This window comes from Erythrolamprus reginae, chromosome 4 (assembly GCF_031021105.1).
Source record: "Erythrolamprus reginae isolate rEryReg1 chromosome 4, rEryReg1.hap1, whole genome shotgun sequence".
In the NCBI taxonomy this organism is placed as follows: domain Eukaryota; kingdom Metazoa; phylum Chordata; class Lepidosauria; order Squamata; family Dipsadidae; genus Erythrolamprus; species Erythrolamprus reginae.
Window position 1 is genome coordinate 20,323,492 of NC_091953.1, and position 15,265 is coordinate 20,338,756.

The following is a 15,265-nucleotide window of genomic DNA, read 5'->3' on the forward strand; positions in this document are numbered from 1 at the left end:
ATACACACATTACTTTTGGGAGAGGAAAATAGGGAAAAATACCACCTACCAGGTATTCATCTGTCTAGCTTTCTGAGTTTGTTCGTTTCAGCACATTATTTTATCCCCTGGTTGTTCTGTCGGGCTCTCTGGTAGAATCCTCCCAAAAATTCACAGGTACAAATTTCAGACACACACACGTTTGAAAATTCAAAACAATGTTCTTTATAATGAAAATTCACTTAAACTAAGCCCTCTTTTGTTATAGCAAAGAGCACTCGTCTCCAAACAAACTGGTAATTTGTACAAGTCCCTTATCAGTTCTGTGATACTTAGCTTGCAGCTGTGAGGCAATTCACAGTCCTTCTTCTTTCACAAAGTGAAACACACTTTGCTCTGGTTTAGTTTCAAAATGGGGAAAAATCAGCACACAAAAGGTCAAAGTCAGTAAAGCAGTCATGAAACACAACGATCAGATAATCCTCCACAATGGCCAAACCCACAGGCTGCTATTTATAGCAGCCTCACTAATTACCACAGCCCCGCCCAACCACAGGTGGCCTCATTTTCTTTGATAATAATCTCTCAGTTGTTGTTGCCTATGCATCACTCTCCTCATGCGTGGCTGTATCATTAACTCTTGTTCTGAATCCAAGGAAGAGCTAGATAATTGATCTCCTTCTGAGCTGTCTGCCACACTCTCCTCCTCCTCCCTGTCACTCATGTCTTCTTGGTCAGAGGAGCCTTCATCAGCAGATTCCACCGGGAGCAAAACAGGCCTGCAGCATGTGGATGTCTCCCCCACATCCACAGACCTTGGGGCAGGAGCTGGGCCAGAGCTAACCACAACACTGGTTAGGACTGAAAGAGCCTTTTTCAGAGGGAGCAGGGATGAAAACAAGCCTGCAAAGACTTAGGGCTGGAAAAAACCACCTTCTGAAGGAGTAGAAAGCCTGGAAGATTGTTAGTACCTCATTAGGGCTGGAAAAAGAAGGTTTGAAAACCTACATTTGGAGTATAAGACGCACATAAATTTTCAACCTCTTTTAGTGCATCTTATACTCTTAAATATGGCACGTTTTTCAAAGTTGCTTTTTCTGTTACATTTGTGTTGATAAAACAAATTCAATCCTTAAATTGTAGCTGGGTTTGTTGCATCCTTGCAGAAACTGAAAACTGATTCTCGAATATGCATAATTTGCAGTACATTAATATTTTGCAGGTGAGGCTGTACTATCTCTTCCCAAGGGCTCTGCTTTCATGCTGAATAATTATTTCCATGCTGATTAATTATTTGAAATTGGAACAATTGTTCCATATGAAATTGGCAATAAATGGTTGCTTCAGTGCTTAAAAACCACCATCTGAGTGTTGCATCTAGCATTACAATGCAATTAAATAAAATTGTAAGTTGCAGCAAGATCGCCTTGCTCAGGGATATGCTTGGCTGCTTTCCCAGAAGTTATATTTGACATAACTCTACAGGGACCCTTTCCCTCCGTTGGTATATTATAAAGTCTAACTGTGCAAAACAAAAATGTTAAAATTTCAAACCACAATTATCTCTGCAAATCTGCCTCCCCCCCATTTTTATATAAGAGATATTTCTATATAGGCTATTTGTTCAGTGATCTTCATAGAAGAACCTTGGATCACACAATTTAATGCTATTTTTTTGTACTATAGAAGTTTGTATATATTGCCAGGAGCCTTAGTTCATGGACAATAGCAGTGACTTTAAATCAGTGTTTTTCAAACTTTGCCTGAGGATGCCAAGTTTGAAAATACTGCATTAGATACTTTACTTTAAGAGTAATTACACCGAGAAGAAATTTTATCTGCTTCCTATTGCTTTTCAGTATGTCCACTAGAGCTGGACATGGAGTATTGGTCAGATAGTAAAGTAAGATAATGGTCAGACAGTAAAGTAAGTTAATATTTAAAGAAGTATAATACTTCTTTCCATGCCATGCATGTAATTAAGAGGATGGGAGTATGATCATGTAGTGATGCCTTTCATCTTGTCTTTTTTAAAAAATTTCCCCCTCCCCCACAATAAGTTATGGATGTCCCAAGAGAAAACAAAGAGATACAGGATCATAAACTATTTAATAAAATTTGGGAGAGGTATTAAAACCAGAAAGTATGTAGGTAAACAAACAGACTTAAGACTTGCCTGCCTTAAGATAAGCATGGAAGGACCAATATCCTTCTTTACTTGAGAGATACTTCACCAGGGTCAAATGCTTCTGGTTTGCTCGTGCCTGTTCTGTCATCAGAGAGCCGGTCACAAAGGGAATGTGAGACTCCACCCACTCGCCTGATCGCCGCCATTTGGGTTTTTAAACCCTCTGTGCATGCGCAACGCATTTTGTGAATGCACAGAGGGTTTAAAAACCCAAATGGTGGTGTCCAGGCAGGGGAGCAGAGCCTCGCACTCCCTTCGCTACCGAGTCTCCAACAACTGATCGAACCGGGAGCATTTTCACCCCTGTACTATTGAGGTGCTGTTCCTGAGTGGCCCCAAAATGCTAATTATCTCTGTGTTTGCAGGACGTAGATTGTTCCTGATGGTATTGCAAATTATGGGCAAATTATGTATTTGAGAGAAGGTTTCCCTCCACCCCCCCCAATACCTTAGTCCCAAATTATGAATGCAGCTGCGAGAGCAATCATGGGCTTCCCTAGGTATGCCCACGTTACACCAACACTCCGCAGTCTGCATTGGTTGCCGATCAGTTTCCGGTCAGTGTTGGTTATGACCTATAAAGCCCTTCATGGCATCGGACCAGAATATCTCTGGGACTGCCTTCTGCCGCACGAATCCCAGCGACTGATTAGGTCCCACAGAGTTGGCCTTCTCCGGGTCCCGTCGACTAAACAATGTCATCTGGCAGGACCCAGGGGAAGAGCCTTCTCTGTGGCAGCCCCGATCCTCTGGAACCAGCTCCCCCCGGAGATTAGAATTGCCCCCACCCTCCTTGCCTTTCGTAAATTTCTTAAAACCCACCTCTGCCGTCAGGCATGGGGGAATTGAGACATCTCCCCTGGGCCTATACAGTTTATGCATTGTATGTTTGTGTGTATGTTTTTGTTTTTTAATAAGGGTTTTTTAGTGACTTTTAAATTATTAGATTTGTTGTATATTGTTTTATTGTTGTTGTGAGCTGCCCTGAGTCTACGGAGAGGGGCGGCATACAAATCTAATGAATGAATGAATGAATGAATGAATGAATGAATGAATGAATGAATAAATAAATAATAAACCAAAAGTTCTAACAAAAATAGTTTGATTACTTGTTTGTATGAGCTTGAATCAAATCTAGTTAGTGCTAATATAAAAATTATCCAGCTCTACTGCAGTCTATAAATTGTACTTGCTATAGATGTATATAGAACTTTTAAGCACATTTATCAAAATCAATGGGTTTGAGATGTCTCCTTTTAAAATTCCCATTCACAGAGTAGCTCTGGTCTCTACGACTCCTTCCAACTGTCCTATTCAGGAAATACCATCTGCAGGCATCACATTGCCGCCCTAAGTTTTCGGAGAAGAGAGGCATACAAATCGAATGAATGAATGAATGAATGAATGAATGAAAGAAAATAAATAGTTAAAATGGCTACCCTGCTTTGGAACTGCCCACTTGTGGATAATCGCACTATTCCCTAATTATTATATATCAGAAAAATTAACTTTTTAATTAATTTTCAATTAAAAGTTAACTTAATTTTTCTTTTTTTAAAAAAAAGGCTGATTGAATTATGTTAGCTCTGAATACTGGCACATTAATCATTTGTTTTTGTATATTTGTTTTTAGTCTATGTATTTTTTGTGCTTCTCAGAGTCTCTAGAAATGAGACTTTACTTATTAATTAAAAATAATGATTAAATAAATAATTCTGTGTCTTTTGTGGCAAAGTGCTTTATTATAAACTAATTATAACCTTTAGTAATAATTGTATCAAATGTCCAGATGACCTATAAAAAATAGCAAAATACTGTTGTTTAAAATGGACAACAAATGCCTTTGAGTGTTTGCTAATGTTATATTATTATTATTGTTGTTGTTGTTGTAATAGTGGTGATAAAAATATTATTTTTAATGTTTAATTTTATCCACATCTTTTCAGATTTATCATTTCAAGGGCTTTATACTTCTTTTTTTCAAAATGATAACTTGGAATTTTATGGTAGTGCTAGTTAGTTTTGGGGTTTAGTCATAGAATCACAGAATACATAAATACATGAATATATTATCATGCTATATATTTCTGTGCATCTGTTGATTCAATACAAATAGAATTTAAAAAATTGTATATGAGACATATATTGATTTGAGAAATCATTTTCCATATATTAAATTATATTTTAATTGCGTATTTGATAATATTATCACTATTTTTCCATAGTGAGTTACATAGTAAGTTGGTACAGCCTACATAATGGTAATTTAATTTACTGTTACTATTTTTGGTTTCGTGAGTGCTTAAAAACATTATTTAAAATAGAGTAACTTTTTAAAAAAAAGTAATTATGTTTATTCTTAAGTGTTCCATTTTGAAAAATTCAGATTATAATATCACATCTTGGAAATACCTTCTTTAAATTATTTTCTCAACTTTACGCAGGCATTGCTAAATTACTAAAATATCAGTGAAATTGTTCCAGGGCTTTTTTTTTTAACCCTGAAATCAAGCCTTATTTATGGTTACTGGTTACTTATTTATGGCCCTTAAAATACAGAGAAGCTATTCCATTTCAATTCTCATTTATTTCAAAAAGGTACAGTCTGCAATTCAGAAACATTGGCACCCAATAAAATATTCTTTGACAAAAGGAAATTGGTTTTACTCTTTCATATGCAAACAAATGCAAGGTTGAAAAAGGCTGTGGAATAGAAAGGAATCAGAATAATTGGGCAGAATGATTATCTGGGAAATAGGAGCAATGCAGATTTTTGAAATATAAATGTAGCACATTTTTAATACGTTAGAAAAAGTCAAAGCTGAAAAATAATTCAAATCGTTGTACAGATCTGTTTCTTTATGAAGTTTGCTAAAGTATGGAGGTCGGCAACTCAATCCTGCTGATACTTTAGGGCCCGTGATGCCACGAGATGGCACTTAAGAACCTCTTCTGTTTAAAACCTACATTAACAAAACCCAAACAAACCCCTACCAATAATAATAATAATAATAATAATAATAATAATAATAATAATAATAATAATATAATTTATTAGATTTGTATGCTGCCCTCTCCGTAGACTCGGGGCGGCTCAAAAATAGAAAGTATGGGAAGTTATCTAGAATAGAATAATAGAATTTTATTAGCCAAGTATGATTGGACACACAAGGAATTTGTCTTGGTGCATATGCTCTCATCATACATAAAATAAAATATACATTTGTCAAGAATCATGTGGTACAACACTTAATGATTGTCATAGGGGTCAAATAAGCAATGAAGAAGCAATATTAATAAAAATCTTAGGATATAAGCAACAAGTTACAGTCATACAGTCAACATGGGAGGAAATGGGTGATAGGAATGATGAGAAAAACTAGTAGAATAGAAGTGCAGATTTAGTAGAAAGTCTGACAGTGTTGAGGGAATTATTTGTTTAGTAGAGTGATGGCGTTTGGGAAAAAAACTGTTCTTGTGTCTAGTTGTCTTGGTGTGCAGTGCTCTGTAGCGATGTTTTGAGGGTAGGAGTTGAAACAATTTGTGTCCAGGATGTGCGGGGTCAGTAAATATTTTCCCCGCCCTCTTTTTGACTCGTGCTAGCTCAGGAATTCTGGGAGTTGAAGTCCACATGCCATAGAAGAGCCAACTTTGCCTACCCCCTCGACTAGCCCAATGTCACCCAGATGGCTGCCATGCCTAAGACAGGACATGAACACAGAGGGTGTTTTTTGTTTTCTAGCCTATTAACACTGGACCATATTGGTCCATTATATCAAATTCTTGATAACTCCCAATCAACAACTAAAACAATATGAATAATAGAATAACATAGTGCCTTAATAGACTAACGGAATTGCAAGGGACCCTGGAGATCTTTTAGTCCAAGCCGCAGCTCAGGTAGGAAACCAGTGACGGTCAACCTTTTTGAGTGCCCAAACCGAAACATGTGTGCAGGTGCCAATGCGCTGGAGTGCCAGTAACCCGAAGACCAGCTGCCTGGTGCACATGCGCACATCAGCGAGCTGGCCTTTGGGTGTCCGGCACGTGCACACCCACTGTCCAGCTGGTATTTGTGCGTGCCTATTTTTCAGGCCATTTTCAGGCTGGTGTTTCGGCACCTGCGAAGACCTGCTGGCTGGCAGGCATATGAGCACCAGGAACCAGAAGAGGAGCAGGCAATAGCACATATGCCCACAGATAGGGCTCTGTGTGCCACCTCTGGCATGTGTGCCATAGGTTCGCCATCGTAGCCCTGTACCAGTGATGGCAAACTTATGGCACAGGTGGCACAGGTGGCTCGCGGAGCCATATCTGCTGTCACGCGAGCCATTGCCCTAGCTCAGCTCCGTCTACGGAGAGGGGCAGCATACAAATCTATTTAATAATAATAATATCTCAGGGACCGCCTTCTGCTGCACGAATCCCAGCAACCAGTTAGGTCCCACAGAGTGGGTCTTCTCCAGGTCCCGTCAACTAAACAATGTCGCTTGGCAGGACCCAGGGGAAGAGCCTTCTCTGTGGCGGCCCCGGCCCTCTGGAACCAACTCCCCCCAGAGATTAGAATTGCCCCCACCCTCCTTGCCTTTTGTAAGCTTCTTAAAACCAACCTCTGCCGCCAGGCATGGGGGAACTGAGATACTCTTTCTCCCTAGGCCTTTATAATTTTATGCATGGTATGTCTGTATGTATGTTTGGTTTTATAATAAGGGTTTTTTAACTGTTTTAATATTGGATTGTTATATGCTGTTTTTATTGCTGTTGTTAGCCGCCCCGAGCCTACAGAGAGGGGCGGCATGCAAATCCAATAAATAATAATAATAATAATAATAATAATAATAATAATATAATAATAATAATAATAATAATAATATGCATGTGTGTGCGGGCCAGCTGATTTTTGGTTTGCACAGAGGCTCTGGGAGGGCATTTTATGCTTCCAGAGAGCCTCGGGGGGGATGGGGAGGGTGTTTTTACCCTCCCTCGGCTCCAGAGATGCCTTTGGGGTCTGGGGAGGGTGAAACACGAGTCTACTGGGCCCAGCAGAAGTTGGGAAACAGGCCATTTCTGGCCTCTAGAGCAGCAGTCTCCAAGCTTGGCAACTTTATGAGGCGTGGACTTCAACTCCCAGAATTCCCTAGCCAGCTTTGCTGGTCTCCAAGCTTGGCTTTGCTGGCTGGGGAATTCTGGGAGTTGAAGTCCACGCCTCATAAAGTTGCCAAGGTTGGAGACCTCTGCTCTAGAGGGCTTCTGAAGGGCGAGGGAAGTTGTTTTTGCCCTCCCCAGGCATGCAAGTGGGCACTCACGCATGCACGATAGCTTGTGTGCACGCTCTTTCAGCATCCAAGGAAAAAAGGTTCGCCAACATTGCCCTATACTATTTTAGACAAATGTTAGAAACATAGAAACATAGAAGACTGACGGCAGAAAAAGACCCCATGGTCCATCTAGTCTGCCCTTTTACTATTTCCTGTATTTTATCTTACAATGGATATATGTTTATCCCAGGCATGTTTAAATTCGGTTACTGTGGATTTACCAACCACGTCTGCTGGAAGTTTGTTCCAAGGATCTACTACTCTTTCAGTAAAATAAAAAAATGTTTGTCCAAACTCTTCTTAAAACTTCCAGTGTTAGAGCATTCACAACTTCTGAAGGTAAATGGTTCCTCTGATTAACTGTTCTGTCAGAAAATTTCTCCTTAGTTCTGGGATCTTTCTCTCCTTGATTAGTTTTCCTCCATTTCTTCTTGTCCTGTCTTTGGAGAGTAGCTTGACTTCCTCTTCTTTGTGGCAACCCCTAAGATACTGGAACACTGCTATCATGTCACCACTAGTGAAATAGTCGGAGGCAAGTACAGTATCGGTAATAACAGACTTTATTCAGTATATCAGAAAGACGTACGGAGATGAAGAACAGAGGCCATAACAAATAACAGGGTTTATATACTCTCACTGGCTGAGGTAACAACCAATCGGGTGACAGAGCCTTTGCCGCCCTTGCTCCGACGAATAACTAACCAATCACAGTAACCGGGTTCATCCAATAACAACTAGTCTCCAAGCGTACTTCCATTAATCTCTGGGCAGGACATAACAACTAGTCTTTCTTTTGATTTAACATATTACATCTATTAAAATTCATAAATGTTAAAAACCTGGCACCATTTTCTCTGTTCGGTTCCAGATTTGATTAAGCTCTGTTCGGTTCCAGATTTGATTAAGAAACTATTTGAAAGTCTCTAGTGAGAGGGATCTAACAATATTGTTTTTTAATCTCTTAACAGCTCAAAGATTTAGAAGTGTTTGCTTTGATTGTCCCATCTTTTAATTTCTATGAAATGGTCTTATCTGCTCTCACTGTCCACTGAGAACAAACCTACCCTTCTTTGTATCTTTCAGCCTTTTAGAAATGTACAACATTACAATATCTCTCTCCTCAGACTTCTCTTTTGCTATCTAAATGTATTGAGCTCTTTCAACCATTCCTGACAAGACGGCTTCCAGACAGGACCTAACTGATGCTTAGATTACAATTCGGTTATCTGTAAGGCTTATAGTTCTGAATTTTCTCCTGAGTTTCCAAGTTTACAATATATACTGATGTATCAAATGTTTTTAGCTGAAATTTTAAAATTAAGGGCAACTAGGATGGCACCATTTCGGCCTTGTTCTGGCCTCATCAGCTAGCCACACCCTTACTGGGATTCGATCTGGCAGCTTCTGCCTTGTAAGGCAGAGAATTAACCGCTGAGCCACCAGACCTGATCCCTTCAGCTCTGTACCAGGGAGGGGCTATATGTTTTTTATGTCGGATCACCCTGCTATATTGAAGGAACGTCACAGCTCCTTTTTGCCTCTAGGCCCAACCCAGGGTCATTTCAAGGCAGTTAATTTATTCATAGCCGACAACTATATTCCGTATGTATCAAATGTTTTTAGCTGAAATTTTAAAATTAAGGGAGATTAGGATGGCACCATTTCAGCCTTGTTCTGGCCTCATCAGCTAGCCCACACCCTTACTGGGATTCGATCTGGCAGCTTCTGCCTTGTAAGGCAGAGAATTAACTGCTGAGCCACCAGACCTGATCCCTTCAGCACAGAGGCTGAATTTATATTAAAATTCATATGCTTGAGAGAAGAATGTGGAAGATATCCAAATTTTGTGGATTGATCTTTTAACAAGCATGCATAATAAATACCTTTTGTGAAGTGGTATATAAGTCTAAGTACTATTGCTATTACGGAACTCATTTTCTCCTACCTACTCACCTTACTAGGTTTCCATATCTCAATTTAAATTGTACATCGAACCATTCCATGAATCTGATGAAATGAGCTGCACCTCATGCTGATGCCTTTTAATAAAATTTGCTTGTTAAAAAAATGTGCTGCCAGATACCTGATTTTATGGGATTTGAGCGACCCATCCCTTGCTTCTAAGGTATTCAGACATTGTACCAGTGATGGGCTATGAGCCGGAACGCTAAATTGCGCTCGCCGCGGCGACTCATAAGTTCTTGCGGGACCAGTGCAATTTTGCTGTTGCACCTGTGGAGGTAGCGAAATTGTGCCAGTGCTTCGGTGAGATTTTACCTGCAGCTCCGTCCACTATTTTGCTTCCTCTACAGGTGCAGCAGCAAAATCACGCTGGTCCTGCAAGAACTTATGAGCCGCGGCGGTGACCGCAATTTAGCCTTCTGGCTCGTAGCCAACCGCTGCATTGTACTGTATTTTACAATAAAGAGGTCTCATAGAAACATAGAAGTCTGACGGCAGAAAAAGACCTCATGGTCCATCTAGTCTGCCCTTATACTATTTCCTGTATTTTATCTTAGGATGGATATATGTTTATCCCAGGCATGTTTAAATTCAGTTACTGTGGATTTATCTACTACATCTGCTGGAAGTTTGTTCCAAGGATCTACTACTCTTTCAGTAAAATAATATTTTCTCATGTTGCTTTTGATCTTTCCCCCAACTAACTTCAGATTGTGTCCCCTTGTTCTTGTGTTCACTTTCCTATTAAAAACACTTCCCTCCTGGACCTTATTTAACCCTTTAACATATTTAAATGTTTCGATCATGTCCCCCCTTTTCCTTCTGTCCTCCAGACTATACAGATTGAGTTCATTAAGTCTTTCCTGATACGTTTTATGCTTAAGACCTTCCACCATTCTTGTAGCCCATCTTTGGACCCGTTCAATTTTGTCAATATCTTTTTGTAGGTGAGGTCTCCAGAACTGAATGGATATTTACTATTCCACCCACTAGAACTTTGGGAAGTAAGCTAGGCTTCTCCTGTTGTAAATATTTGGAATGTTTGCCATTACTGGAAGAACAAGTTTTGTACTTGTTTAACATTTGCTGACTTTATATAGTTTGATCACTTTTTCGCGATCATTTCATCCCACACTCGAGAAAGCCAGCTGTCATTTAGTTCCATTTTTGGCATCTTATTTTATGACAACCCTGCACCTACCCACATATACCTTTTTCATGCATGTGCCTGAGATGAAATGAACACACTGCAGTTAAACTGTGAATAATTCCCAACTGACTTTGTCTTGTGAAAATAAACCTCTGACACTTGCATTAAATTCCTCTATTTTCATCTGTTACTGAAACTCTACACCAGTGTTTTTCAACCTTGGCAATTTTAATATATGTGGGACCTCAACTCCCAAAATTCCCCAGCCAGTTAATAATTAAAAACCCCCTAGATGTCTAAGACAGGCCTTTATTTTAATTTTGCTCTGCTACCGCTGAGCTTTAGTTGTATTATTTATTTGATTTGTATGACTAAACAGATATTGTAAAAATCTAAGACATTGTTATGTTCCACCAAATCATTGTTAACTTTAGTGACTGCGATGATTTTTTCCATGGGAAAATGTTTAAATTAATATTAAAACTGATTAGCAAAAAGAAGGGAAACCTCTTTACAAACACTGAGGACGGGTTTGCAAAATGCATCTTCTATATGAGTAATAGTTTTTTTTTGCTTTTCTTAAATCTCTTTTTTAGAAGAGAAGAGAAGAGCAAGATACTGCTTCTTAGGCTGCAATAAGGGCACATTCTTAAGTAGAATAGTAAATTTATGGCGTGGATTATACTGATGATAAAGCAATTTTAATTAATCATAAATGGTTCCATTTGCCACTATCCTGTCAAAGCTGAAAAAGTTTCTTAGATGAGAAGGGAAACGTCTTCAAAAGAAAAAGACAAGGAAGTCCAGGTGCCTCTTGAAAAAAGCACCTTTAGGACAACCATGACCGAATGGCTGGGAATCTCTATAGACTATTAATTTGCATTCTTTTCTATCTCTCCCCCCACCCCAAATAGTTTTTTCTTTCCTTTCTATGAGACTAGTTGATGTTGTTGATGGATATTAGTGGGAAGACAATCTGAGCAATAAAACAGCTAAATCTTATTTCAGACATTATTATTCCCACTAAATTAATTTACGATGTTTCAGCTGTAAACACTGAATCCAGAGAACCATCAGGTACAGTCTCAGCTGGTCCTTTGGTCACTCTTTCTCCCCCTCTTCATTATTTCCAAATGTAATCCTTCTCGAGATAAGAAACCTTATTTTCTATTTTATGAAATAGACACAAGTCATCAATCACCAAATGTATTTCATCTTGCTTACTATAAATTAAGTTACACTCTTTACACCGTATAAGGATTTGTCAGGTGTTCCTGAAATAAAAAGACAAATGAATCAGCAGCTTTTGGTGCCATAATCTATTTGCAGATGAAAAATTGGCATTCCGTAAACCATAGCACACACTAGCCAAAGAACATTAATATCTACATTGAAAAGAAAGGAGTTTCACCTCCTTTAATGTGAGTATGGGTCATCTGATAAGAAGGCTTTCATGATGCTGTTCCAGTTTCCCTAAGAATTGTAGCATATTCGAGCTGATCCTTCCAAAAATAAGACAGATCTCATTTAGTGACGGCTTCATTTACTGATCATTTGCAGTTTCAAAAATGGTAAAAAAACAACAACTTGATAACCAATTCACATCTATAACCTTTGCAGGTTCATAAAGCAAATGAAAGTACAGTGGTACCTCTACCTACAAACGCCTCTATTTACGAACTTTCTAGATAAGAACCGGGTGTTCAAGATTTTTTTTGCCACTTCTCAAGAACTATTTTCCAGTTACAAACCAGAGCCTCCGAAACTGTAACCGGAAAAGGCAGGCAGAAGCCTCCGTGGGACCTCTCTAGGAATCTCCTGGGAGGAAACAGGGCTGGAAAAGGCAGGCAGAAGCCTCTGTGGGGCCTCTCTAGGAATCTCCTGGGAAGAAACAGGGCCGGAAAAGGTGGGGAGAAGCCTCCATGGGACCTCTCTAGGAATCTCCTGGGAGGAAACAGGGCCAGAAAAGGCGGGGAGAAACCTCCATGGGGCCTCTCTAGGAATCTCCTGGGAGGAAACAGGGCCTCCACTCTCCCTGTGGTTTTCCCAATCACACACATTATTTGCTTTTACATTGATTCCTATGGGAAAAATTGCTTCTTCTTACAAAATTTTCTACTTAAAGAACCTGCTTACGGAATGAATTAAGTTCATACCACTATAGAACTATTCAGTTGTGGCTTCAATTAATGACCACTTAACAACTGAATTTTTGGTCCCAATTGTGGTTGCTAAACTAGAACTATCTTGTCATGACAATATTCGGGTTATATATTTTCCCCATAGCAGCATATACTGTTCTGGATTCAGTGTGATATAATTGTTAATGTACTAGCGATGTGGTAAGAAGTGACATGATATTCAGCCTTGGTAACTCAATGGGCAATTGAGCCAGCCACTGTCTCTTGACCTAGCCTTCATCATTAGGTTATTATTATAAGTTGTGACTATGTATACACCTTGAGGTCTACGAAGAAAGGTGGGACATAAATCTAATTATGATCTCTTCCTTGAACGTCCTGTTCCTTATTATACAAACTCAAACTATTTTCAAAGACGTAAAAATAATTTTCCTTTGTCTTGGTAACCTCACAGCATCACCAAGTTGTCCTTGGCAATCCTAGGGAAGGCTGGTTGTGGCCCCAGGTTAATGATAGCAATATAGACAACTGCTTGCAATTATTAAGCTGATGTCGGCCTTCGTGTGCAGGTATTTGTATTGACCTGTCAGGCACAGAAGCCAGGATAGAGTTCAAAAGCATTATGAGCTTAATCCATACACAAGAATTTGATCTACTTTGATCTTCTTACGGTTCCCATGACCCATCTCCTCCCACAAATGACTGAATGACTGTAACTTCGTTGCTTGTATCCTTACAATTTATATTGACTGGTTCCTAATATGATTTGATTGATTATTTGTACCCGGACTATCACTAAGTATTGTAACTTATGATTCTTGACAAACTTATATTTTTTTAAAAATGTACACTGAGAGCATGTGCAACAAGACAAGTTCCTTGTGTGTCCAGTCATACTTGGCCAATAAAGAATTCTATTCGATTTGATTCTATTCTATTCTATTCTATTCTAATGTATAAAGGTATCTAATTCTGCAATTTTTCTGTAGATTGAAGAGGACACTATAGCTTTTCTGGATCACAGTGACAGCGATGAGGAATTTGATCCAAGTACACTTCCAGATCCAGATGGATACAAAGAGGACAAACAAGAAATTCTTCCAAAAAGCCACAGGTATTTCGTTGCATTGACATTTTAATTTACCTACTCACCCAATTTGTTCACACTTGTTGTATAGTGTGTATATATAGTGTACATATATGTACATATATATATTACATACACATATACTGTATTTATGTACATATTTACATATAGTAAAGTAAGTTAAATGTATTTTTAAAAAATATTTAATTACTTATGGAGCAGGTAAGTAAGTTTAGTTTACACACGATTAAGATAATATTTAATGTTAGTGAAAAAGAAAATAAAAAATGCAAATACAAACCAAGAAAAAACAGAAACAATCTTTCCCCCCCCTTTAGGATATACTATATGTAATGAAAGGAAGAAAATTCAACTTTGTACGAATGATGTTGGAAAAAGGTTGAGGCTTTGTCTAGGTTAGAGGAAGCTTTAGAAAAAGTCTTTTCAACCACAGATGGCAATTTTTTTTCCTTATCTCATCCCTTAAGGGATAAAAGATATGTATAATCCACTATTTTATATCTGCTGTTTAACGAATCACCTTTAAGCCACATCCTTCCACAAGCTTAGTGAAATGAATTTTTCATGTTTCGGGTGTCATTTATTGTATTGCTTGTTTAAGGCAATCATAATGTTAAATAAGAAGGTGGGGAGAGCCACAGGGGACAGAGTAGCTGGGCTAAATATTCATCAGGCAAGTTAAATTGAATTTTTAATATCTCTAGTACCTCAACTGTGTTGAAAAGGAATGTCGATTTGGAACAAAGCTCTGATCAGACTTTTCGTTATTTCAATTAATCTCTTACATTCTTGGCTGTTCTTTCTTTTTAGTTCCCACTTCTAAATGGAATATGCAGTTCAGCGGTTTCAAGATGTCATTTTTTTCAGGCTGAATTCCTAACCATAACTTTTGCTTAAGTAGATATTTTTTAATTATAGTCAGTAATTCAATTTATCGTTTAATGGATACAGTGATCCCCCGGGTATCTCGCTCCCGATCATTGCGAACGGGCTAAATCGCGATTTTTCAACCCGGAAGTCAAAACACCATCTGCGCATGCGTGCCCTTTTTTTATGGACACGCATGCGTAGATGGCGCCGGGCAGATTAGCTGCTGGGCGGCTTCCCTGGGTCCCTTCGCCCGCCCACGCTGTTCGCTCGGGCCGCTTCCCAGCTGAGTACTCAGCTGGGAAGCGGCCCGAGCGAACGGCTTGTCCGCCGCCTGCCTGCCCGCGCGCCCGCGGCTCGCCCGCCCTTCGCCCGCCCACGCCGTTCGCTCGGGCCGCTTCCCAGCTGAGTACTCAGCTGGGAAGCGGCCCGAGCGAACGGCTTGTCCGCCGCCTGCCGGCCCGCGCGCCCTTCGCCCGCCCACGCCGTTCGCTCAGGCCGCTTCCCAGCTGGGAAGCGGCGCTGGGGGTCTTACCGCCCGCCGCCGCCCGC

At 39.6% G+C, this 15,265-nt stretch overlaps 1 protein-coding gene across 1 annotated transcript in view; it reads left to right on the forward strand.

Annotated features, from left to right (window-relative positions):
* The window catches only part of DDX10 (DEAD-box helicase 10), a 212,135-nt gene that overhangs the window by 184,895 nt on the left and 11,975 nt on the right, over positions 1 to 15,265 (forward strand). Inside the window, exon 17 of the mRNA XM_070749725.1 lies at positions 13,728 to 13,852. Within this exon, the coding sequence (XP_070605826.1) occupies positions 13,728 to 13,852 (125 nt within the window). The remainder of the gene's footprint in view (positions 1 to 13,727; positions 13,853 to 15,265) is intronic.